General features: G+C 42.5%; 1 protein-coding gene across 3 annotated transcripts in view; it reads right to left on the reverse strand.

Annotated features, from left to right (window-relative positions):
• LOC137094087 (poly(rC)-binding protein 3) overlaps positions 1-27,479 on the reverse strand; it is a 61,504-nt gene that overhangs the window by 19,346 nt on the left and 14,679 nt on the right. For all 3 annotated transcript variants that reach the window (XM_067459358.1, XM_067459356.1, XM_067459357.1), the window contains 5 exons: positions 1,086-1,239; positions 763-786; positions 580-612; positions 381-497; positions 139-270 (listed from right to left, as the gene is read on the reverse strand). In XM_067459358.1, the coding sequence (XP_067315459.1) occupies positions 139-270; positions 381-497; positions 580-612; positions 763-786; positions 1,086-1,160 (381 nt within the window). In that variant the 5' untranslated portion in view covers positions 1,161-1,239. The remainder of the gene's footprint in view (positions 1-138; positions 271-380; positions 498-579; positions 613-762; positions 787-1,085; positions 1,240-27,479) is intronic.

Genomic DNA, 27,479 nt, shown 5'->3' on the forward strand with positions numbered 1-27,479 from the left:
TGTTGGTGAACAATGAATGTTGTTGTAGTTGTTGAAGAAATAATGGCATTGTTTGGCGTCTACAATATGCATAGTAATATATGTTGATGCACTTTATAAAATATGTGGATTATGAAGAAGTTATAAATATAAACATACCTCTCTCATCTCCTTGATCTTGGAGCCCCCCTTCCCAATTAGAGAGCCACACTGACTGGCCGGCACCACTAAGCGCAAGGTCACTGGAGGCTTACTTGTAGCCTGGCTATTGCTCATAGAGTTAATGATATCCTGGGTACAACCAAAACACCAGTTACCATTACTGTTACAGTTTTTATGGACTTATTTGGGGTTTTTAATTGTGTATATAACATTTCCATTCCAAAAATGATGTCTGATACTTCTTCAAACTTGTATGCAATCATGGCGAAGGCCTTGAATATGGCATCTGTGGGTCCTGTGATGGTAACAATCCTCTCTGGGCAGTTCCCCTCTGAAATATTTATGCGTGCACTACTCTGTAGAAACAGTTTGTGTTGTTTTTTTAATAACCATGTGGCACTTATCACAGCACATATAGTCAATGGTAACTTTACTCACTTCCTCACGCATCTTCTTCACAGTTTCCCCTTTCTAAAAAGAATGCATTGTTTGATAAAACACAGACTGTTAATGAGAGTACAAATTAAATTTTTTGCTAAATACATGTTAAAATCCATATTCATTTCATACAAAGTCAAGGGTTTGCAAGCATTTACTTGGCGGCTGAATTTAGCAATTTACCTTGCCTATGATGCTGCCAACCTCCTGCAAGACAAAAAGAGAATGTGTTTGGTAATTACAAACTTATTCAACTATTGTGCAGCCTATAAATAACACATATATGGGAAGTATAACACTTATACATAAAAACAAAGTGCCATAAAAACGTTCCTGTGATTGTAAAGATCCTATCAGATTATTGTTATCTATGTATCTATTTTCTTTTAAGGCATTTTCATCCTCTTACAAAACAAGCTGTGTCCATGGTCTTGGGATAAGCATTAACATGGAGCAGTACATTTGGTATATGGAAATTTTAGATGAGATGCATGTTGTTCTTTTACCTTGCCGTGCATGAGGAGCCTGATAGTCAGAGTGACATTGAGCCCTCCTTCAGATTGCACTTTGTTGGGCTCCATGGTGAGGATTGGGTGAATGACTTAGGAACTCAGAGGAGCAGTTCAGGAATGCAGGGGCCGGTGGTCACCACACAGTCTCCTAAAAGTTCAAAAGAAGCAAACAAACAAACAACTTAAATGGTAATTTTCATATTTTCATCTGGAAATGAAAGCAGAAGTATTATTAGAAAGCAGAGAGGAAAAAAAAGATGTTCGCACTTTATATTAGGTGTACTAACATTTAAAATATCATTTGATACAATGCATTTATTGGGTGCTTACATGTTTTTTACATACTTATTTTTAAAGAAATGACTGCATGTAATTACAGCTGTAAATAATTTATGTAATTATATCTCTATTACACTATTAACCCACCCTTAAACACATACCACTAAACCTGTCCCTAACCTTATCCGTATTCCACCTCAATAGCAGCAAAAGTGTTTTGCAATACAATATGAACATTGTACTTATTTTTTGATGTAAGTACATACACTGTAAACAATTATTTAAAAAAGAGTTCTTAGAAATTAAAAATTCGAGTTACTACAACAAACATTTTTGAGAATCGATAACCTTTATTCAAATATTATTAAAAGATTTTGGAAGCATATTTGGTAATTGTGTTTTATTTGTGATGACACATTTTCTTGATTTATCACATTGTATCTGAACCACATAAACAATGTGATAAATCACGAAAATGTGTCATCACAAATAAAACACAATTACCAAATATGCTTCCAAAATCTTTTAATTAGTTTTTATTTATTAAACTGATTTCCTTCATTGTATCAACTCAAATTTTTAATTTCAATAAACTCAAAATTTTAAGGCAACCAGGTTACTTACTTTTTAAGTTAAACCAACCATTTTTTATTTTTTTTACAGTGTAGTAGTTAAAGACACCTAATATAAAGTGTGACCAAAAAAGTTTCATGGAATAAAAAGAGTGACATCTGAGAGTGACATGTCAGTTCTAATATATCTTCCCACACACTCTTAAAAATAAATATTCTGTACGGGCATCAGTGGTTTCACAAAGAACCTTTAACATCCATAGAAAATTCTAGGTTCTTTGAAAATGGTTATTTTAGAACTGAAAGGTTTTTTGGGGAACCAAAAAAGATAAAAGATTAGAATCTTTTTTTTTTTTTTTTTTTTTTTTTTTTTGAAAAGCATATCTGGTCAAAGCTAAATCACTATTTTCTTGCAAACAATGTATAAATCACAAATATTTAATTTGATTATAGTGACCAATGTGCTCCGACCAGGTATAACATTATAACCTTCCTTATATTGTGTTGGTCCCGATTTTACTGCAAAAACAGCCCCTGTTTTAATGCCAACAGCCAGACCTGTCAAGGCGTGGACTCTACTAGACCTCTTAATGTATGCTGTGGTTTCTGGCACCAAGATGTTAGCAGCAGATTCTATAAATTCTGTAAGTTGCGAGGTGGGGACTCCATGGATCAGACTTGTTTGTTCAGCACATCCCACAGGTGCTGGATTGGATTGAGATCTGGGAAATTTGGAGGCCAAGTCAACACCTCAAACCCATTGTTCTGCTCCTCAAACCATTCCTGAACCATTTTTTGCTTTGTGGCAGGGCACATTATCCTGCTGAAACAGGCCACAGCCACCAGGGTATACCATTTCCATGAAAGGGTGTACATGGTCTGCAACAATGCTTAGGTAGGTGGTACATGTCAAAGTAACATTTACATGGATGGAAGGGCCCAAGGTTTCCCAGCAAAACATTGTCCAAAGCATCACACTGACTCCGCCAGCTTGCCTTCTTCCCATAATGCATCCTGGTGTCATGTGTTCCACAGTTAAGCACCCGGCCATCCACATGATGTAAAACAAAACCCTGCCACCTTCTTCCATTGCTCCATGTTCCAATTCTGATGCTCACTGTTGGCGCTATTGGCAGTGGACAGGGGTCAGCATGGGAACCCTGACTGGTCTTCGGGTACAGCCCCATAAACTGCGATGCACTGTGTATTCTGACACCTTTCTATCAGAACCAGTATTAACTTCTTGAAAAATTTGAGCTACAGTAGCTTGTCTGTTTGGTCAGACCACACGGGCGAGCCTTCGCTCCCCATGTGCATCAATGAGCCTTGGACACCCATGACCCTGTCGTCGGCTCACCACTGTTCCTTCCTTGGACCACTTTTGATATACACTGACCACTGCAGACTGGAAACACCCCACAAACGCGCTCAAATCCTTAAGCTTGCCCATTTTTCCTGCTATAACACATCAACTTGAGGATAAAATGTTCACTTGCTGCCTAATATCACCCACTTGCGTGATATAGAGATAATCAGTGTTATTCACTTCACCTGTCCGTGATCGTAATGTAATGCCTGATCAGTGTATTTTGCAGGGCTATTAACACCATGAACTAATTATATATTATTATTATGGCAGGCTTTGATGTTACAGATTAGGATAGTCACAAAATAAGTGATTGTGTATTTGTATGCCATTAGCTAAGTTTATCATCATGCCAGGACATCATTTTCCAGACATGTTGATTTTCCAATCATTTCACGGCTCAGGTGACATACTGAAATAATATGTAATATGCATTTGAAATAAAGAAAGAGCGCAGACTATATTAAAATACATTTTTTCAGAAAACAGGAGACATGAAGTTTAAATAAACCACATGTCCCAAAATGTTGAGAATGTTGCTTTGTCCATCTCAGACCAGCGGGCAGTGGTAGCAAGAGACAGATAGAGATGGATGAGATCTACAGCCAGATGTCCTCCAATCTCCCACAGGATGCCAGATTACGCAAATACTTTAATCCAGATTAACAACATCCAGAGGTTGGTGTCCAGTCCCTCTTAAAAGGAAAAATAATCTACAGAAATCCACTACGATCTGTGCCAGGCCCGAAGACTATAGAAGTGGATGGCAAATAAACCTCTAGGGTTATAAAAAGAAGAGGATGCTTGTCATAGTAGAGACGATTCACATCTTGATGAATTCAAATATTAAAACCTCAAGAGCATGTTGAACAGTAGATACATTTTTGGAGAAAATGTTAACACAATAGGATGAGCCATTAATCATCAGGGAGGATTATACACAACACACTTTCATAAGGGCCAATCAGGCCGAAACAGATGGCATTGTTTTGTGCAAAGGGGATCAGAGATGAATCAGGTCTGATTCTGAAATACTATGGTTTCCATAATGCCTCTGAGGTAGGGACCTACTAAAGATACTGTGGACAGGCGCTTTGTTTTGCATTATTATTTCTAATTAGAATTTCACTTCTGTCTGATGTGATGAGGTTGTGCAGAAAACAAAATGGCCACATATGGCACCGTTTGAGGCATGTTTGCTTCAAATTAGCAAACTCGTTCTGTTTTTAAAACCCATCTTTTCTTCGTTTCTACACATGAAAACACTGATACAGAACCCCATGCATTAACAAACATATGTTTAAACAAAGCTGAATCCAGGTTTCTTGTTTTGTTTTATTAGAAGGTTATACATTAGACATTACTCACACTAATAATATGCTGCATTGTGCAGCCAGTCTGGTTCTACAGGTGTACTTGAGGGTGCTTAACACTCAAAATAATGTACCGTAAGATCACCCCTTTCCAAATCAGTCTCCTAATTTGCTGTTGTGAATAAGGAGTAATGCCAACAACCATTTTTTGTATGACCTCCGCTTGTGCATAGAGAATTAATGGCGGAAAATTTTCACAGAGCTAAATCCAAACCTTAACGATTAGTGCAATGCAAAAGCTGACTGTGTATCAGAGATTGCAGACAACTGCTATCTTCTGCAGTATGTGCAGAGAAAACTTATTAATTTATGAAATTATTATTATATATTTTAGATTTAACTTGTCATTAAATGTATTTAAAAAAAAAGTATAAACAAAGGCAGTGTAAAAAATACATTTAATATGTTTTATATATTATTATGTATATTAAAAATGATATAAGAAATTGTGTATTTTTTATCACTTTTAAATTTAGGCAACTCTCTCCAAACGCTGACTGCTTCTTTCAACACAGCGGCACCAGCCAATCAGAAGTATAACCATGTATATCATACCCTATAGCCTGCAATTGGCACACTGCGTGATGTGAGCTTCTGTTATACTCCTTCTCCCCAGCACCACCTGTAGAAATCTGCTACAGGGTTCTACCATTTCTTTCAGTGTGTTGGCTTTTGTTTGTTATTTTTGACTAAGCTGAACAAATTATTGTATTTGCTCAGCAGCAACAGCAGCATGGCAGATTTCGTCTGTCACAATCAAGCCTATGCCCCATGCCAGTAAATAAATGGTGGTTGAAATGTATCCACTCCGAGAGTTTTAAAGGGTTAGTTCACCCAAAAATGTTAATTCTGTCATGAATTACTCACCCTCATGTCATTCCAAACCCTTAAGACCTTCGTTCATCTTCAGAACACAAATTTCACTTTTAAGGTTTAGGAAGATATAGTAGACATCTTTTAAATAGTCCATGTGACTTCAACCTTAATTTTATGAAGCATCGAGAATACTTTTTGTGCGCAAAAAAACAAACAAAAATTAAGACTTTATTTAACAATTTCTTCATATCTGTGTCAGTCTCCTACGCTGTTGACGTAGTAAATATAGTCCAGTGCTTTCAAATTACGTCGGAGCTACGCCAGAATGCCAGTTTACCATTGGCCGAAGCTGTTCACATGAACACTACGACGCGTGCATGTGATGCTGACACAAGCTGGCCAACATAAACTACATAGGAGACTGACACAGGCCAGAAGAAATCTTATTGAATAAAGTCATTATCGTTGTTGTTTTTTTCACTAAAGTATTCTCTTCGCTTCATAAAACTAAGGTTGAACCACTGGAGTCATATGGACTACTTTAATGTTTTCTTTCCTACTTTTCTGGGGCTTGAAAGTGTTAATTAAATTGCTATCTTTGGAGGGGTCCGAGAGCTCTTGGATTTCATCAAAAATATCTTAATGTGTGTTCTGAAGATGACCAGAGGTCTTATGGGTTTTGAACAATGGAATTTTTGGGTGAACTATCCCTTTAAATCAGGAAACCTTTAGCCCTTGATCTACCTCTTTAAAATATATTTTACTGTTTCTTTCAATACAGTCTTCTTGGCCACCTCTTTTGTTTTTTACTTTGTATGGTGCTCCCAACCCAAACTCAAATCTGGCTTGATTCTGCCTTTTGTTTTTTGTTTTTGTTTTTTGCACGGTTGTACATCCTTTGTTATACAAAGACTTAGAAAATATATTTTTTTATCACTCAATTGACAGTATACCACCGAATGTAGAGTAACTGCGTATTAAAAATTTAACCTCACAGTCTACTGTTGTAATTACAGTGGTGCAATACTTATGTGCCATGGCTTACACTGTTTAACTCGAGCACCCCCATTTTTCAGAAGCACCATCAGTAATTTTGGCCTGAGCATTGTAAGAGCAGCACTGCTCATGACATCTGATTGGGAAAGTGGGTCAAGCTTTCCACTAAAGAGCTTCTGGCCTCTTCCTCTGTAGCGGCTATCAAATTAAGCACGCTTTGTGGATGACTGAGCAATGCTCAGAAAAAAAAAATCCCCCATTTTCATTGCGCATCTCTGCACTGCATTCAATGTAGAAAAATGTATTGTAGGAGAGAGTCTTCCCTCACTGCAGTGTGACTAAGGTTTTAGTTCCAATAAAGAATGGCGTCTCTTATTCAAACCTACTGAGGCATGAACTGCATTAAATATAGGAAGGAGATATTAACAATGAAAAAAAGTGAAAAACATTAAATAGAGACCAATTTAATCAATTTGTATTATATACAATGTCCTTGTATTTGTATATAATTTTATAATATTGTCCCATCTACTTTGGGAACAGATATTATTTAGTATGCTGAACAGGAAGAAACAATAAGTCACTGTGATTGAACACAAATTCCCAATTACACAACATTTTTAATGCTGGTTTTATATTTAACAAACCCACTAATTAGTTTGAATTTCATGAACAGTCACAAGAAAACTCAATTATTTTCTCGAACGTGATCCATCCAAGAAGCAGTTCTACATATCTTGTCACTGTCTCTATAGCATTTACTCAGTGCGGTAGCTTTGCAGTGTAAAATAATATATAAGTCAGAGAGTTTTTTTGTGGTTTACCTGCTATTGATTAAGCACTGTCAAACAAATATTGCAGAGGAGGTTCTGGTATAAGATTTAAAACATTCTCTGATCAAAGAGAAGCCACACGTGTGTCATTTTCATGCAAGGACATGTTGATGTGACAGTAGATCATTATCTTCTTTTAGCATTAACTTATTTAGTTGAATTTTTTATGCTGCATAGATGTTGCATGGATAGCTTAAAACGACTTAAAGATTTACATCATATTCTGAATCACCGAGCCAAGAGCATGAATTGATATAGCTATTTTATGATGATGATAATCTGGGTAATGGCTGTACAGTTCCATTTGTTCTGATATTTTCAGTTCTGATTAAAGTCAATTCCGGCACAGTGCCACCTCAACTATCTGTCACATACAAAGGCGGTGCAGATATCCATAGACAAGTCTCGTGGTAACTACCCAGTAATTAAATTATCCTACATAAGCTTAGTTAAATGTACATATTGTTGTGCAAGCAGCAGTGTGGGAGAAATAAAGGACATCTAATTGACCTATTCTCTCAAGAGATAGCCACACTTAACTCAAACATGTATTGCTCTTTTGTATTTGTTTAATTAGGTGTAGTGACTCATTTAGAAACGTCCTCGATAATCAAATCCAGCCATTTCCGAACAATGTCCGGCAAGCCCTAAACAATAGTTGTATTGATTCATGAATTAATTATATGTTTGACTTACGGCCGGCCTAGAAAATAAAACTAGTTCCAAAGCGGCTACGGTAAAGGTGTTTTAAACCAACATCTGGCTCATTTTCTAATACTATTTATAGTATGAGCAGTCAAAATCAAGTATATTATCAACATTTATTAGTCTGTTTTCAATCAAAATGAATGCAAAACTACATTAAGATGTACGTTACATATAATCAATTTCCATTTTCATTCAAATTTTGATTGCATATCATATTGATTGCATATCATAATGAACATAAAACAACCCCAGGAAACCCCTAAATATAGAAGCTTGAAAAGATGATTTACCTTTGGTGCTACTGGAAGCAGATGGCCACCACTTTCGACGTTTGCGATAAGATTAATAAAAACCGAACGACAGGCAAAGGGAAAATTATTTTCCCCCTATCCTCTTGGTTAACTCAGATTGAAAGGTGGCATCCAATTGGCTAGAAGATGGAGTCATGTGAACACAATGTCACAACACGTGACTTTGTGGCGAAACGGAATGATGACAAAACGCAGTTGGACTGGAGGGATTTTGGGGTTCGGTTGATCTTCGGACAGTGTTATGAAGTGCTGAAAGCAGGTCAGGAGACCATGGGTGCAGGGGCACAGGGGTTTCCCCTCCTGCGAGATATTCAGATCTGTCCAATGAAACACCCTGGCGATTCAGCAAAAACAATTGGATGGCGCTCATCTGTGTCATTCGTGTTCTTTACCCTGAGGGTGTCCCGGTTATGATGTTAGATATTTACTCTTACAATGAGTAACATAAGTAAATCTCCTAATCACCCCCTGCCCCACATCACCAAACAAAGCACCAGTGTTTTAACCAAAGATGTAGGGTATAATAGCTACCAACTTCATGGCAACAATGACCACTTTCCTCAGTGATATTGATAGGATTGTGTATTTACATTTTTACATGCAGCACACAATTGTTAATTATGAGGTCAGGCTGTCATTTAATGCTATGTTGCTGCCCCAATATACTCCACTTTCAATTGCTCAAGCCATCCTAGAATTACAATGAGCTTTAGCATTCTCCTCCGTGGATTAAGTGACCCAGAGCAAATCCATTGCAATGGCAGAACAGTTGTGAGGGGATTAAGCTCAGTCATTATGACTGAAGTGCTCCGTTCAGACAGTCAGTTTACATATATTCTCTATTCTTGTACTTACATGGGACATTAGAGGGGGTTTATACGTATATATACGTACACACACACAAGATGTACTTTTCTGCCCTACTTTTTTCTAATTGTTCCAAAACCAAGTCACTAATATGTTCCTATATGGGGTTTACTTATGATAGAGTTTTGAAAAACTTTACAAATTGGTTGATCGTTGTTGCGACCATAACGAAGGGTGATACGCAGCCGGTCGACTATTCAATGGCCCCTGGGAGAATGACACAAATAGAGCATTAAATTTGTTCCACATTGAAACAGGCAATGCAGTAAAGCTCCAGATTGTTGTGAAAAGAAAGGCTTCCCAGTCAAAGGAAATAAAGTTGATGTTCAGTCATCTTTGCTGTAAATTGTCACACAATCACTTTTCAACTCCCTTCTTCTTTGGAGATATTGGATGCCAAGCCTGTACCTTGACTTAATAACAAGTCAGATACGCAGGACTGGGTCAGTGTAGCCAAAATAATTCTCTCTGCCAACTTAAAATAGGTCATCTTCTAAGGTTTAGGACACATATTGTCAATATCTCATAACCCCCTAATAATTATCGTGTATTTAAATGAACATGTTTTGTAGGAGGGGACATCAGGAATGTTTGCAATAGTTTTTGCATTAGCATTTGTGCTTTGATATAAATTTCATTTACAAAATACACTTATGACATAAGTTAATCTCAAGTATAGAGTGCATTTTTTGTTACAATATACCCAAGTTCTGGTGCAGTTTATTCAAATGCAAACAATTTGATGGGTAAATAATGTACACACATCAAATGTGAGCTAATAATGAAAGAAAGGGAAAAAACATGCAGATAATGTGTGTGCATGTTAGTCACTTTCACAGTTGTGTCAGTTGTCAGCTTTGTCTAATTTCCTGCATGTTCAATTGATTTGGGTCTACGTAAATGGGAAAATAATGAGAAAATAGTGTTTAAACATGGTGAAAGTTTAGTTAATGCTGTATTTAACATTATATGTCAATATAATTAAAATATGAATTTTTGCTTTTAGAACTGACTGTTTAATTAAAGTCAGAGAGTAAAAAATTATCCTGGGAGGAAAAAACTTTACTTACATTATAAGTTCACCTCAAGGGAAAATAATTATATTATTAAAGCAGCATAATATGACACCTTTAGGCTATTATTTAAAGGCATTCATGGAACAATATAAGGTTTGATACTTCTTATTACCAGTTTGGAGGCATTGTCACCATGGTACCTCTTTATCACAATACCCAGACTGCATTGCCCCAAGCAAGGAGAACAGCCTCTATTCAGTCATCGACAGTTCTTGGGTCACACATCATTTCAGTTATCTAATGAGCCCAGAGAGGCATGAAGGACAGAGAAGCATCCTATAGGCAAACTCAATACACAGTACAGGCCACTCTCTAAAGTGGCATTACAGAATAGTCTATTGACTATATTCACTAATTAGCAAAAAAGATTTTTTTTCACTTATGAAACTGATGAGTATTGACTTGTGATATAGGCATAACAATTCATAATAACCATTGTATAATGTTGAAAAGATGCAAATCTTCAAATTATTAAAAAGCCTTTATTTAACTGGCTATTTCATAGAAAATTTAAAAGACAGGCCATTGTATAATGTTTTTTATAATGATGTGATTTGGTTGTCAATTATTTTTTTTATTACTAATGTACAAACCAGATTTCCAAAAAAGTTGGGACACTGTACAAATTTAAATTTTAATATTTTATTCAAACTACAACATAGGTGTGGTGTGGCAAGCAGCGTGGCGAGGGACCACGAGACGAGACCGGTGTGTCACGCAGCTGGCACTCATTACCACTCGTCACCGGCCGCTCTCGCGGTCCCTTGCCACGCTGCTTGCCACACCACAATAGGAGATATTTCAAATGTTTAAACTGAGAAAAAGTATAATTTTAAGGGAAAAATTTGTTGATTTTAAATTTTACGGCATCAACACATCTCAAAAAAGTTGGGACAAGGCCATGTTTACTATTGTGTGGCATCCCCTCTTCTTTTTATAACAGTCTGTAAACGTCTGGAATAGGAATGTTGTCCCATTCTTGTCTAATACAGGCTTCTAGTTGCTCAATTGTTAGGTCTTCTTTGTCGCATCTTCCTCTTTATGATGCACCAAATGTTTCCTATGGGTGAAAGATCAGTACCCGGATCCTCCTTCTACACAGCCATGATGTTGTAATTGATGGAGTATGTGTCTGGCATTGTCATGTTGGAAAATGCAAGGTCTTCCCTGAAAGAGATGACGTCTGGATGGGAGAATATGTTGTTCTAGAACTTGGATATACCTTTCAGCATTGATGGTGCCTTTCCAGATGTGTAAGCTGCCCATGCCACATGCACTCATGCACCCCAATACCAGAGGTGCAGGCTTCTAAACTGAGCGTTGATAACAACTTGGGTTGTCCTTTTCCTCTTTAGTCCGGCTGACATGGCGTCACAGTTTTCCCAAAAAGAACTTAAAATTTTGATTCATCTGACCACAGAACAGTTTTCCACTTTGCCACCACAGTCCATTTTAAATGAGCTTTGGCCCAGAAAACACCTGCACTTCTGGGTCATGTTTAGATATGGCTTCTTTTTGACCTATAGAATTTTAGCCGGCAGCGGCGAATGGCGCGGTGGATTGTATTTAACGACAATGTTTTCTGGAAGTATTTCTGAGCCGATGTTGTGATTTCCATTATAGTAGCAATCCTGTATGTGATGCAGTGCCATCTAAGGGCCTGAAGATCACAGGCATCCAGTATGGTTTTCCAGCTTTGACTCATACGCACAGAGATTGTTACAGATTCTCTGAACCTTTGGACGATATGTAGATGATGATAACTTCAACCTCTTTGCAATTTTTCTCTGAGAAACTCCTTTCTGATATTGCTCCACTATTTTTCACTGCAGCATTGGAGGAATTGGTGATCCTATACCCATCTTGACTTCTGAGAGACACTGCCACTCTGAGAGGCTATTTTTATACCCAATCATGTTGCCAGTTGACCTATAAAGTTGCAAATTGGTCCTCCAGCTGTTCCATATATATACATTTACCTTTTCCGGCCTCTTATTGCTAATGAGATTGATACCTTTGAATGTGGAATAGTCATATTCACAGGTTTGAGAAGCAGTGAAATATCAGGGTTCAGACATAGGTTGTTGCTTAAATTTACAGCGACAGGGATACATGTTTCATTGGTGGGCCCCCTCTCACCTGCATGGGACCAAAGATTATACTACAGGAAAGGGCAGGGGTGGAGAACTCCGGTCCTGGAGAGCCACAGTCCTGCAGAGTTTTGCTTCAACCCTAATCAAACACACCTAAACAAGTAAACCAAGGTCTGAAGGGTTACCAATGCTGCATTCCACTCCACTATTAGACACGCACTTGCAAACTTCCCTAAGCACTTCCCCTTGGGGGAATCCCCACTGCCATTTCAGTTATCTAATAAAGTGCATTCAACTTTGTAAAGTGGAAAAGAGAAGTTTATATGGACAGACCCTTGCTCCCTTTTTTGACCAAGGGAACGATTCTACTTCATATGTACACTTTAAGCAGTTTCATATACCAAAAACAAAGTTTTGAACGGTTATGAATCAGCGTATTGATTCATGATTTGGATCGTGTGTTAAACTGCCAAACTGCTGAAATCACGTGACATTGACGATACGCTGATAAGAATACGCTGATTCATAATGTTCATAATGAAATCGGCCCATTTCACTATATAAGTCGTTTGTTTTGTTTTTTGCGGACAAAAACTATTCTCGTAGCTTCATAAAATTATTGTTCATAAAAGCTTCATAAAATTAATATTGACATAAATGTCAGAAAACACAATTCCTGCTGCGTGTCAATATCCATGGATCACTGGATCTTTGGAAAGTTGTAAGCAACACTATCGAGTCAACGCGGTCTCACTCCCAACTCATCACATATTGACGGTCAGAAGCCCTCTGTGTCACATTTTAACGCACAGGCTACCACTACAGTGTCATTTTTTAACAAGCAGGGTGCTCATTCATTTCAATTGTTTGCCTAATGCGTCAGATAGAGACACATTTAATTCTTTGCATTTGTAAAAGAATTAGACATGCATAGACCTGATTTTATTGAGACCATGTTGATCAAGTACAACCTTTAGTTTAAACTGATAGTCATTTGTTTTACTCGCATATTTGCTGTTCCCTTTCAAAAGGGAACTCGCGCTGCATCAGCTGACACCACGGGGGAATGCCTCCAGCGTGACTGGTGTCTGAACTACTATCAAATCACGGCAATCCTATTGACCGGCGACAGCCTATGATGTCAAGGTGCGACCAGGAAGTATATAAGGGCGCCTTGCAAACATGACACCAGATTTTTTGTCTTCAGGGATAGTTTTTTCTGAATGCTTCAAGTCAAAAGGTAATCCAAATTCATTTATTTCTGCCTGGGATTAAGAGCGTGCACAGGGAAGCTCTTAAGGAGTTGTTTGTTTGTGTGCAATGGGAGCGTTTGTTAAGATCGCTCCGCTCTCGTCTAACTCTCTTCCTGAGGGAAGAGGATTGTTGCATCTGAGACTAGTGACATGGTCCCACTCACGCACGGACACACGTCATGGTTGCCTCGGATGGGGCTCGCCAATCGTCACAAGAGGGCAGTTCCCTCTGGCGATCTGGCGGCTGACGAGATCTATCAGAAATGCTCTTAGGGATAGCTGGGGAGCAGCCATCCTGAACGTGTATGCGGCGCCGATGAATGTTATGGAACGTGCTGCAAGCAGGCTGCGGCTGCCATGTGGGCGCGTTAGAGGAGAGATCGCTCGTATTAGACTTACGATCGATTTCTCCCCGGCCATAAAATCATCGGCTCAGTTGAGCTTTCCATTCCTTTCTGATCTCCTTACTGAGATGGGGAACCCATATCCAGTATGTGCTGACATCAGCGGGTATGAGTGCTGATGTTTGGAGGATGAATGGATTTGGGTAGGTGTTCTCGCCACGGGTTGTTGTTAAGAGTAATCTCCGGTCCGGGTAGGCAGGAACACTGAGAGCTCCAACGCTGCCAGCTGAGCTTTTTCAACGGGTCAGCCTGGTGTTACCTGGTGCTACTTTTAGGGTTGAGGGCGGGGCACAAAGAGGCGGACTACCAGAGAAGAGGAAAGGTGTATCACAACGCGGTTGGCGTGGATGATATCTCTTCCCCTGGTGGGTGAGTTAAGAATTACAACTGACTTTTCTCCTCTTGTTCAGCATCAGATATCGTCCACGTGGTTGGCGTGGATGATATCTCTTCCCCTGGTGGGTGAGTTAAGAATTACAACTGACTTTTCTCCTCTTGTTCAGCATCTTCCCAGGCACTTCTTGCAATCGGCCCGTGGTGGGGCCGTAAAGCGATGATACTCTAGGTCCCGCCTGGAGAGTATGTGAGAAGCCCCCCCCCCCCCCCCCCCGGGAAACATGGAAACGATGAGGCACCAGAGGAGAGCGGGTGAGTCCCCTTTATAGGGCAAATATACTTTCTTTCCCGTATGTTTGGACTCTATGCTTCCCTGAGGGGTTTTGTGGGATGATGGATGTTGGAAACAAGTTTCTACAGAGAAGATTGGGCATGTAGTTCCCCGGTGGGGTGGCTAGAACGATGTTTGTGATAAACACTGTGTGTTTATGTTAGGCTGTATGTTTTGCTAGTGCAGCACTGTCGTCTGTGGTAGGCAATTTCTCATCTGGATATGTGAATATGAGCAGTTGAGGCCACCGCGCATGCCCTAGGGCATGTAGCGTTGATATAGACTTGTCACTGTGCATTGTCCTAGTCGAACTGTTAGGCCCATAGCTACCCCTGGGTGGCATTAGCACCTCTGCTTGTGAAATATCTAGATGATTGTATGAGGTCAGGCTAGCGCATGAACTGCAGTAAGGTCTGTCCCAGCCCTTTTTAGGGCCTTGGTTTTTGGGTTTTATCAGATCGATGCTGGCTGGCCCTCACGAGGGCACTGCATCAAGTTGGCCTAGGCTGCTGGTGGGATGGCGGTGGCATCTTGTGGTGGCAAGTGGCTCCGGCAAGTTGCCCCGGGCTCCTGTCAGTGCATCTGCAGGAGCTTATATCCCTACCCGGCCTCCCCTCAGTTCAGGGTCGTCCGGCCAACGCCCACCCCCCTTTTTCTGAGTTTAGGGGCTGTTAATAATGCAGAGTGGTGTGTAGCAGAATGGATTGCGACTTTGCCAGTGGACGTGGGACGGGGTAGGCATCTCTTCGCTTGTGCGCAGTTAGAAAAGCTTTGCTAACCCCGCCCCCCAAAGCTTATTGTGGCCGCCACTTCTGGGCGCCCCCTGGCCTTATCCTGGGAGGGACGGGCGGTTGGTAGTATGTGTTGAATGCTTCACTTCTTGCTCTATGTCTTCTGCTCCACCTTGCTAGGGCTCGGGTCGAGCTGTATTTCACATCCATCTGCTTAGCATGGGTTGGTCGGATGGCATTTTTTTTGCTGAGTGCACTGCTGTTGGCAATGTGTTTTTAGGTCCACGCTGGTAGACGCTGCCCGGGTGACTGCGCCATCGCACAAAGGGCCCTACAGGCCGCTGGGACGGACCAACTTTAGAAGGCCGGTTGGCAGGGAGACCCCAGCCGAGGCAGTCCAGGCAGTTAAATCCAGGACAGGTGGTAGGCCTCAGTAGGCCTTCATGCGAGTGAGTTCCGACGTCGTGGCCCATGTGAGCCGGGAATGGTTCTCCCCAACGATGTCGGCTGCAGCAGAAACCTTGTCAAAAGCAGGCCCCTTTTGGCCTCCCTGGGGATGAGTCCCCAGGTGGTAACTGGATTTCTAGTTCTTCGTCAGCCAAGCAGACAGCCACTGTCAACCTGACTTGGAGGCCAGCATTCATCCTATCTGCCAGCGAGCATTCGTTGCTGGCATGGCTACAAGCCCAGTTAGTAGGCCACCCTAGGCCTCCCTGAGGGCCTGCTGGGGTGCAGCAGGCCTTGCCGGGCTTCCCCCGAGGGGGTCTTGCTGTGGGAATGAGTTCCCAGTCTCCAGCTACCCAATAGTTTGGGTCGACTGCGTTCAGGTGGATGGCCTTTCTGGGCCTCCCTAAGGGTCTGCCGGAGGTGATCAGGCCTCTTCTGGCCTCCCCCGAGGGGGTGTGCTTGGGCATCAGTCACTGGAGGGCTAGCACAAGCTGCTAACAGGCAGTTCCATATGACAGTGGGCATGGTTGCTAGCCAGGGCAGCGAGCATGTTCTGCTATCAGGTGGCAGGCCTCACCAGGCCTCCCTGAGGTCGTTCCCTGGCCCCAGTGCCGGCTACTAGTAGCTGGCAGGTAGTAAGCCCTGCAGGGTTTCTCAGTGGGATTTGCCATTGGATAAGCACCGTCTGTCACCAGGCCTCTAACAGGGCAAATCGGCAATAGGCCTCTCCAGGCCGCCCTAAAGACTCTCTACTGTGCGTGAGGCCTTAAACAGGACTCCTTGGAGGCGAGCTCCGGGAACACAGTAACTTCTTACAGTTTGCACGTCTGGCTAGAAGGTAGCAGGCCTCTCCAGGCCTTCCTGAGGGTAAGCCCCTGAGCCCAGACGCTCGGTTAGCCGGTGTAACGTGCTGTCAGGTGGTAGGCCCCCCTGGGCCTCCCTGAGAAGGGATTCCCGGATCCAGTCTCAGTGACAAGCTAGCCGTTAGCAGGCCTTGCTGCCAGGTGAGTAGGCCTCGCCAGGCCTCCCTGAGGGTGAACTCCACTGTTTGGACACTCGCACAGCTAGCATGGGTGGCTTGGCTTCTGGTGTTGATGGCCTCATGGACCTCCCTGAGGGGACCAGTTAAGCCACCTCCCTGTGGCCTTTAACAGCTACGCCCGTTTCACACATACTCCGTCTGCAGTGCGTGTGCGGTGCGTGTTGTAGGAGCCCCACACCCTGTAGTCCTTTCACATATGCTGCGTTTGCAGTCCGCAACTGATCCGCTGTTGCATACCACAAACACAGCATTTATTAATGATTTTTTTATTTAAAATCCAGAAGTTGTTACTGATCTTGGCTCATCAGAATTGCAATTCTCTTTGTTTAATCTTTCTGAGTAGACAGGTTAACGTAGGCTACAAGCCTACATTTAAACAACATTTTTTCAATTCATTAATTCATATTTATATATTAATATACTTTAGATTTAGCTCACACAAAAGGCAAAACATTTAAACATAGGTTATAGCCTAAAATCATAAACATTTTAAATTAGAAACTTAGAATAGGCTATTCAAAAACAGCCGACTCTCGTCTTTTCTTTCGTTTTTAAACCCTTTGAAAAGAAATCCTGCAGGTCAAAAATAACTTTGCATTTCACCTCCAAGAAAGTACGAGTGCTCTCCATTATGGCACATTTTTTACCTAAATGCCAGGTAAGGTGTCGTTTTGTTGCTTTACTTGAGAAAAAAAGCCATGTGTTGACTTTGAAACAAGAGTATATTTTAAATGATATGCATCCGTGTTGAAATTACTAGATTTTCGCGTCAGTACATGTTTATTTTAATGCGAACAATGTTCTATCACTTTAATGCAGCAACGCAACGCAGCGCAGCGCAGCAAAAAATAGACTCGGTACGAAAACGATCCGTGCACTGCTGCAGACGCAACGCTCCTGGAACGGACTGACGGACTGCATCCGCGTGCAGTGTGAAAGCTGTCATCCGTTAACATGGGTACGGAAAAAAATACGCAACGCACATGCACTGCAGACGGAGTATGTGTGAAACGGGCGCTAGTCTCAACGGTGCCAGGTAGAGGCTCCTTCGGGCCTCCCTGGGGGGAACGAGTACCTTGGACGGGAACACATAACTGGCTTTATGCTGACAGTTAGTGGTTGCCCGCTGTTGGGTCCCGGCCTTAGCCGGCAGTACCCAAGGGCGGGCTCATGCTCTAGCACGAGGAGATGCCGTTTCTTCTGCGCAGTCCCTTCAGGACAGGGACCTGCCAGCCTACAGCATGGTTTACCTACCAGGCAGGCTTAAGAGCTCCCCTCAGCGAGGGTCGTCTGCGAGCTTACGGCCGCCTGAGCCTGATCAGACGGTCACGCCCCCCTCGGGGCCTCCCGGGTTAGATCAGCCCGTAGGCCTGTCCAGCCTCCAGAACACCCCTGTAGTATATGTGTTCAGTAGATCCTAGGACCGATCAGAAGAAATTCCCCTCGCTTGCAAGGGTTAGAAAGCACTATGCTGAGTACTGCTCTCCAGGATTCCCATCTCCGAGTTCCTGTTTGAGGAGGACACTGCCAGTTTGCAGTCCCTCAGTCTAGATGCTCATGAGTAAGCAAAAGTCTGGAGGCTCTGTTTCTAAACAGACAGGGTTGGCCAAGCCAGGGTGTCCAATATAAGTGATGCCAGGTCAGGCCTCCCTGGTGGCATTCGGTGAAGGATTTCCCGAATAGTGGCTCCCTTAAAAGGGACATTCCCTTAAAAGGGACCCCTTCTGTTGAAGTAGTTGGTCCCAGGCCTTTGAGCAGCCGAGGGTAAGAGACCTCAGGTAAAAATTTAATAAGGTCCTCTCTTAGGCATAGAGCTTGGGCTATGACCGTAAGGAATTCTGTCACTGACAGCCTAGTGTGACCAGAGGAGGGAGTGGTTCAGACTTTTCATTTGAACTCTTGTCCGGGCAGTTGTCAATGCCAGTAAGGGGCATACACTCCCCTCAGCATGGCGGCGTAGGTATATAGTTCCCCGTAGCGTCAGCTGACACAGTGCGAGTTCCCTTTCGAAAGGAAACGTCTCTGGTTATGACTGTAACCTTAGTTCCCTGAGAACAGGGAACGAGACGCTGCGTCATGGTGCCATGCCTCGGGGCCTGCCTGCCAAACAGTCCCTTCAGACGAAGAAGCTCATGTTTGCAAGGCGCCCTTATACTTCCTGGTCACACCATGATGACATCATAGGCTGTCGCCGGTCAATAGGATTGCCGTGATTTGATAGTAGTTCAGACACCGGTCACGCTGGAGGCGTTCCTCTGTAGTGTCAGCTGACGCAGCGTCTCGTTCCCTGTTCTCAGGGAACTAAGGTTACAGTCGTAACCAGAGACGTTTTCCCTATTAAATCCAGTCATGCAGCAGCTCTTCTGCTACTCATCGGGCACGTGTTCTGGCGGGAATGTTGTCAGTGCACACCCTCTACAGTAGTGCCTGCACGTTTCTGGTTGTATAAAGTAATTTATCAATGGATATCTGACAAAAATTGAGACCTTGAGAAATTGAGAAAATGTGTAACCCAGGCTTGTGCAAAATTCTGAATTTCAGAATTGGGCTCCATTCAATTCATGAATTTGAATTGAATTGTGACTCCGCCCCACAGGAAGTTGAATTTGAATTTGAATGACAGGAAGCAGAATTAAATTCATGACAATTCAAAGAAATTCCAGTCACACAACAGAAAGAATTTGTTGAATCTCACATACATTTAGTGTTAGGAAGGTTACTTTGGAAATGTAATCGCTTACTGTTATACAGTAAGTTACCCATTATGTGGTTTGGATTACTTTATCAATGCAAAGCTATTTCCTTTTAATGTGATTAGTAACTAATTAAATTACACATTTTACCTCAGTAATACAACAATTTTCTAATTCAATAACACAATTTCATTACATGTATCTACACTGTAAAAATATTACACCGTTTATAAAAAATTATGGTAACAATATTACACATAATATTTAAGTAGTTGTTGTGATGAATTAAATATTAGCGAAATGTGCTTTTTAATTTAAGTTGACTTTGAAAAATATATATATAAATTAGAGTAAATGGAAATGTACTGACCTGTTTATATTTGACTTTCAGTTATGATATTCGATTAATACTCTGTTTGATGCTGGCTCAAGTAATTAGCAGACACAAATAGAAGCAATCAAACCAATGGCAGGGTAAGACTTAAACAATTGGAATGCGGTTTCTGAGATGCCCTACGTTATGTGGGTTGACAGGAGGATCTGGTGGTTAGCTGTCAAAAACAGCAGACAGATCCAGCGAGATGAGTACTGACTCTGACGATTTGTAAGCTGCTCTTCCTAGTCTCAGAGCTTCAATAACCTGACTGGCTGTTGTCCATGTGGGTTGTTCTGTGTAAGAATGGTAGAGACTTGGTTGAACAAGATCTGTTTAAGTGTCATAGCAATGGCTGGAAGATAGCGGTCTGTAGTTTTTTAAAAGTGCTGGATTTAGGGTGGGTTTCATAAGCAGTGAGTTTATTTGAGTCTGCTAAAATGCTGTGGGAAAGGTACTACTTTGAAGAGACGTGCTGATTTTATTTATTTATTTATTTATTATTATTTTATTTCAAGAAAAAAAGACAAAAGGGACAATACATATTAATGAACATTTTTCACAAATGTAAATATGCCAGATTATAGCCAAAGGCTAATTTCCATCTGCAGACCCCCAAACAGGTAGATGTTACGCATAAATATACATAACTACATACAGACACACTATGCACAGGCTATATACAGAGATGCAAGGACAATAACATTGATCACAACATACAAGTCCATAATACACTATATCCATGCTATACTAACTCCTATTACACAACCCATATCACACTGATAGTTCTATCCCTTTTATTTTTATAAAACACTAACTCTATTTTACATCTGGTATATATACTAACGATTACTAAACATGCTCACATATTTGTGTGTCCCTCAACTATACTTTTAAACGATTCCTAAAAATAGGCAAACTTGTGCTTTCCCTCACTAACTGAGGGATACTATTCCAAAAGCTCACTGTGGCAAGGAGGGGGGGGGGGGGGGTGCAGCGAGGTCTGCAGCGGGAGAGAGAGCCGCGGGACAAGCGGTAAGTGAGTGGGTTGGACGCAGATTGATAACACCTGTATCTTGTTCAGGGGTGGTAAGTAATCAAGTAAAAATACTTTGATACTTTACTTAAGTATTTTTTTGGGGGATCTGTACTTTACTTGAGTATATTTTATGTGCATCTACTTTTACTCTTACTCCACTACAATACTAAAGGCAAAGATTACATTTTACTCCAATACATTTCCCCATGCCCGCTCCAAGTATTAAGTATTTATTACACTTGATTTCCAAACCGGTCTGGTCATTCATGGATGATCCAGTCGGGTATAGACTTGGAAAAGCTGACAAGTCAGGTTTGCTACACTGACGTTAGCTCAGTGTTTCCCCAACTTTTTTATTTTGCGGCACACAATTTACTATGAAAACATCAGTAACATTTTACAATACAGGTGCACTATTATAATTCATGCCTAACTAACGCACAGATAAGCATGAGTTAATGTATTACTAATGAAGAACTAAACCATTTATTAATGATTACTGCATCAGCAACTAATGAACATTCTCTATGATTAATAGATTAAGTAATATATGAATTGCTATTAATTAAATATGACACCATTAATTCCCTAATAACATATTACATTAACTAATAATGTAAATTCATGTATTCAAAGCCATGCATTCCGACTCTCAGTTGTGTTTAATTCATCATTAATCATAACAATTGGCAAAATTATAGTATGACTTTACTTGTTGAGGCACATGACTATTAACTAATTGTTATGTAATATCTCATTGTGGTTATGGCTTTTGAATTAATTTTGAATTAGTTTATAGTATCTTGCTCCTCATCTGTTTTATGGAGCTAATGTTATGGAACATGTCTATTTTAAGTTTAACCCCTATACTGCGTTAACCCCTATACTTCATTGTCTCCTATTAATTGCAAATCTAACAAATTCTTAATTGCAGTATCTAATCTTATAATTTGTTCAATTAAAGCATTCCATATCAGTCCCAAAAGATTTTATCTGCTTAATTATTAATATTTACAGTTAATTTGAATATTTTCTTTTTACTTTCCGTACTTGAGTACGTTTTAAATCTGATACTTTTGTACTTTTACTCAAGTGATGTTTGAATGGAGGACTTTCTACTTTTACTGGAGTATTTTTTTATTTAGGTATATATACTTTCACTCGAGTATAACTTTTGAGTACTTTTACCACCTCTGATCTTGTTCCAGTAATGGGCGTGGAGAGAGGATAAAACACCCGTGGAATCGGAAGCAGGGGAGAGAGAGAGGGACTGCTGACGCGACACCCACATGACCCACATGACAATGCACAAGATGGGGCCAGAGGACGATCTCGAGGCCTTCCTCGAACTGTTTCAAAGGACTGCGGAGGCCTGCGGGTGGCCCCGTGCGCAGTGGCCGGTGCGCCTGATCCCACTGCTATCTGGAGAAGCCCAGGCGGCTGCCCGACAACTGCCGGTGGCGAACCTCCTGGTCTATGAAGACCTGAAGAGGGCCATCATCCAGCGGGTCGGCCGGTCGCCAGAGCAGCACCGCCAGCGTTTCCGCTCCCTGGACTGGGGCGAGACCGGCCGGCCCTTCGCGATGGCCCAGCAGCTCCGGGACTCCTGCCACAAGTGGCTACTGGCCGGCGGAAGCGACGTGGACCATTTTGTCGATCTGGTGGTACTGGAGCAGTTCATCGCTCGGCTCCCCAGGAGAACAGCCGAGTGGGTCCAGTGCCACCGGCCCACGTCGCTGGAGACGGCCATCAACCTGGCGGAGGACCACATGGTGGCGTGCCCGGGGGTCGGCGAACCCCCACTAACTTCTGCCTCTCTCTCTCCCCCCTCTGCTTCTCTCTCTCTCCCATCTGTCTCTCTCTCTCGCCCTGTCCCTCTCCCTAGGTCCCGCCCACCGGGCGCCCCTCGTATTCCCCCCAGAGGGCGGGGCGGAATGGGCCCGGGGCAGTTCGGGAGTTCGAGGGCCCCGCCCAGGGGGGCGGGGCTTATGGGGGCGGGAGGGGATAATGCTTCCGGTTCCTCCCTCTCTCCACGTCCATTGTCCAACCCACTCCCCGCCACTGGGGCGGCGGGTAAGCCTGGGCTGGCCTGTTGGCGTTGCGGGGACCCGGCTCATTTTGTGGACCGATGTCCGAGGATGGACATCGGAACAATGATCCGGGTTCCGGACGTCCCGCAGGCCACCCCCGATCAAGCAGGAGAGTACCAAATACCCGTGAGTATCAAGGGGGGTACATATCAGGCCTTGGTGGATTCAGGATGTAACCAAACCTCTATCCATCAAAGCCTGATGCAGCCGGGGGCATTGGATACAAGCCGCGTGGTTAAGGTGCGGTGTGTGCACAGGGATGTGGTGGAGTATCCGGTTGTCCCAATCACGATTCAGTTTAGGGGAGAAAAACATAGTGTAGAGGTGGCGGTTAGTCCTCACCTCCGGCATCCGCTAATTCTAGGGACGAATTGGCCCGCCTTTGCGGTTTTATTGGGGTCGTTATGTGCGGATGCCGCTTGGGGAAAAAAGGCTAGGATAGGGACGGCGCGAGTGCAGCTTGGAGAGACTGAGACGGGACCACTGGAGACGGCTCCAGAGGAACCGAGCGGGATCGAGAGACTGATTCTCTGGGACCGTGATGACTTTCCTCTGGAGCAGTCACAGGATGAGACCCTCAAACACGCCTTCCAACAGGTCTGCTCTATCGACGGCCAGTCTCTCCAACCCGCCTTGCCCGTCACCTATCCCTATTTCGCCATACTAAAAGACCGGTTGTATCAAGTGACCCAAGACACTCAGACAAAGGTAGATACAACCCAGTTATTAGTTCCTAAGAGCCGCTGGGAAATGCTTTTCCGGACGGCTCACTCCAATCCGATTGCGGGCCACTTGGGACAAACGGCCACGCTGAATCGGCTCATGACCCGATTTTTTTGGCCAGGCATTCATGACAACGTGCGCAGGTGGTGCGTGTCTTGTCCGGAATGTCAGTTGGTAAACCCACTGGTCGCTCCAAAAGCGCCATTGCGCCCCCTCCCATTAATGCAGGCCCCCTTCGAAAGAATTGGGATGGACCTCATCGGGCCATTAGAGCGATCCACATGCGGACATCGTTTTGCGTTAGTCATCGTGGACTACGCAACACGATATCCAGAAGCAGTGGCTCTCCGCAACATTTCGGCGAAGAGTGTTGCGGACGCACTGTTTCGACTTATCTCCCGGGTGGGGGTTCCGAAAGAAATCCTCACCGACCAAGGCACGGCGTTTATGTCACGTACATTACGTGAACTGTATGGGTTATTGGGCATTAAATCCATTCGAACAAGCGTCTATCACCCACAAACGGATGGCTTGGTCGAACGGTTTAATCGCACGCTTAAAACCATGATCCGTAAGTTCGTACAGGAAGACGCCAAAAATTGGGACAAGTGGTTAGAACCCCTCTTATTCGCCGTGCGGGAGGTCCCGCAAGCCTCCACGGGGTTTTCCCCCTTTGAGCTTCTCTACGGACGCCAGCCTCGGGGGGTGCTGGATGTCCTGCGAGAAACTTGGGAGGAGGGACCTTCTTTGGCGAAAAACGAAATTCAATATGTGCTGGACTTTTCTAACAAAACTCCATACACTGGGGCGGCTATCCAGGGAGAATTTGTTGCAAACCCAGGACCGCCAAAGCCGGTCGTATAACAGGGGTACTAAACTACGCAAATTCACACCGGGAGAGAAAGTGCTTGTATTACTCCCCACGTCAAGCTCAAAATTAATGTCAAAGTGGCAGGGGCCGTTTGAGGTCGCAAGACAAATCGGGGATCTCGATTATGAGGTGATACGGTCCGATAGGAACGGGGCTCGTCAAATTTATCACCTCAATCTCCTTAAAAAATGGAATGAGGTTGAATCAGTGTTGTTGGCAACGGTGATCGGGGGAGAGGATGATCTCGGGCCAGAGGCGAGCATCAAGGCACAATCAGTCGCGCTGGCCCCTGGTGGAGATCACCTCTCATCGTTCCAACTCGCAGATTTATCTAAGTTACAGGCTGAGTTTGCCGACGTGTTCTCGCACCTACCGGGACGTACCGACTTGATTCAGCACCATATGGAGACCGAGCCGGGCGTGGTAGTTCGCAGCCGGCCGTATCGATTACCTGAACACAAGAAAAAGGTGGTTCAGGAAGAATTAGGTGCGATGCTTGACATGGGAGTAATAGAGGAGTCCAACAGTGACTGGGCGAGCCCGATAGTTTTGGTTCCTAAAACCGACGGCTCGGTCAGGTTCTGCGTGGACTATCGCAAGGTGAATGCTGTGTCGAAATTCGACGCCTATCCAATGCCGCGGGTTGACGAGTTGCTTGATCAGCTGGGCACGGCTCGATTCCGGCCTGAGTCGGGCGGTGGGGGTATGTGGCAAGGGGGGCGTGGTTCAGCGAGGTCTGCAGCGGGAGAGAGAGCCGCGGGACGAGCGGTAAGTGAGTGGTTGGACGCAGATTGATAACACCTGTATCTTGTTCCAGTAATGGGCGTGGGGAGAGGATAAAACGCCCGTGGAATCGGAAGCAGGGTAGAGAGAGAGGGACTGCTGATGCGACACCCACATGACCCTGAGTAACCCGGAAACGGAAACTGAGACCGGAACCCGGAAGTGATCTGAGACTGAGAAAGATACACGTTGATGTGTACATTTGTTTTGAGTTTATTGAAGAAATAAAGATTAAGCGTCAGCAGTCACGCTGACCCCTTGTCCTCTTCCTTCCTTATCTAAAGAACTTGTTACACTCACCCCCTGATATGATAAAGCATTCTGTGAAAAGGATGTCCGCCTAAACGCCAAGATACAGCCACCTCTCATATTGGCTCTAGTCACTCGAGACCCGACAGCACTGATAGACTTTTGTTTAATAAAATCACTCAATGGTGGAGGCGCCAGACAGCCTAGATTAGACAGGCTGATTTAAATAATTTGAAATTCGCAAAATTTTAAAACTTATATTTATCTAAAATATTACAATGATGGTATGATGAAGGTTTCTTATCTAATATTTTCAATGCTCTTTTGTAGCATACCTCAATTGGCCCAATAGCAGCATAACTCATATAAGACCAACTTGTGACACAGTACTCAATATGAGCCAGTATCATAGAGTGCAAGAACGTAATTGCTGCTGTATCCCTTAATGATGTACGAATTTGTTTAAAATTCCGTAAATTAACATTTACAGTATTCACAACTTTTTTGATATGTTTTTTAAAAGATAATTTTGAGTCTATCAGAACTCCCAGATACCTAAATACCTCAACATTATTCTTGTCCACCCAAGCAAACTTTTACTGTGGCCACAGTTGTTTTAAGTTTACTAACAAACATTGATACAGTCTTTTTAACATTAAGACACAAACATGAATCATTCAGCCCTTTTTGCAAATCATTTAAAGCGAATGAAAGCTGATGGGCTGCATCCGCAGCACTTTTGGCATGTGTAAAAATTACTGTGTCATCAGCATACATAATCGTGTCAACATTTTTGCATACATTGGGCAAACTATTCACTATGTAACTATTCATTACAGTGAAAATAGCAGAGGTCCTAAAATTGATCCCTGAGGAACACCATGTCTATATTGAAGATAGGGTGACATACAATTCTTTATTTGCACACATTGTTTTCTATCCGATAAATAAGATTGTATCCATTTAACTGTTTGATTACTAAAGCCAAATGTTAACAGTCTAAGCTTTAAGTGATTCAAAGTATCAAACGCACGCTTAAGATCAACAAAAACAGCAGCAACATAACTGTTTTTATCTAAATAGAACTTCACCTTCTCGATAAAAACACAAATAGCCGTTTCAGTTGAGTGTAGGAGATCGAAATCCAAATTGCATAGGGTGCGAACCCGGATTGGAATCATTAAGATGTACAATGACAGAGTTGGCGACCCACTTCACTGCTATCTTAGAAAAGATAGGAAGTATGCTAATAGGTCGATAATTAGCAGGGTCTAGTTTATCACCTGATTTGTATATTGGTATGACATTTGCAACCTTCCAACTCAATGGAACGATTGCCTGCGTAATTGACAAATTAATTAGATGGGTCACAGGCACCAAAATACAAGATTTAAAAAGCTACAGAAAATTGTTATCAAATCCAAACACATCCCTTGCTTTAGAATTGTTTAATTTAGAGATTGTTATCTACTTCATTTTCTGTAATTGTTTGAATATTAAACTTAGAATTTAGAGTTACGGCATCCATATAAAGGTCAATGTGTGCCATATTTTGTTGAGAGTCACAAGATGATGATGTAAGTGAGTGTAAGTACAACTGAAGAAGGCTTGAAACGAGTGGACAAGTGGGAATAGGATTAAGTGGACAGGCAGTAAAGTGATTGTAAATTATAATCTTGGAGACTTCTGCCTCATTCAGAGAGAGGCAGAGAGAGAATGTGTATGTTTGTTGT

Source organism: Pseudorasbora parva, chromosome 12 (assembly GCF_024679245.1).
Source record: "Pseudorasbora parva isolate DD20220531a chromosome 12, ASM2467924v1, whole genome shotgun sequence".
NCBI lineage: Eukaryota > Metazoa > Chordata > Actinopteri > Cypriniformes > Gobionidae > Pseudorasbora > Pseudorasbora parva.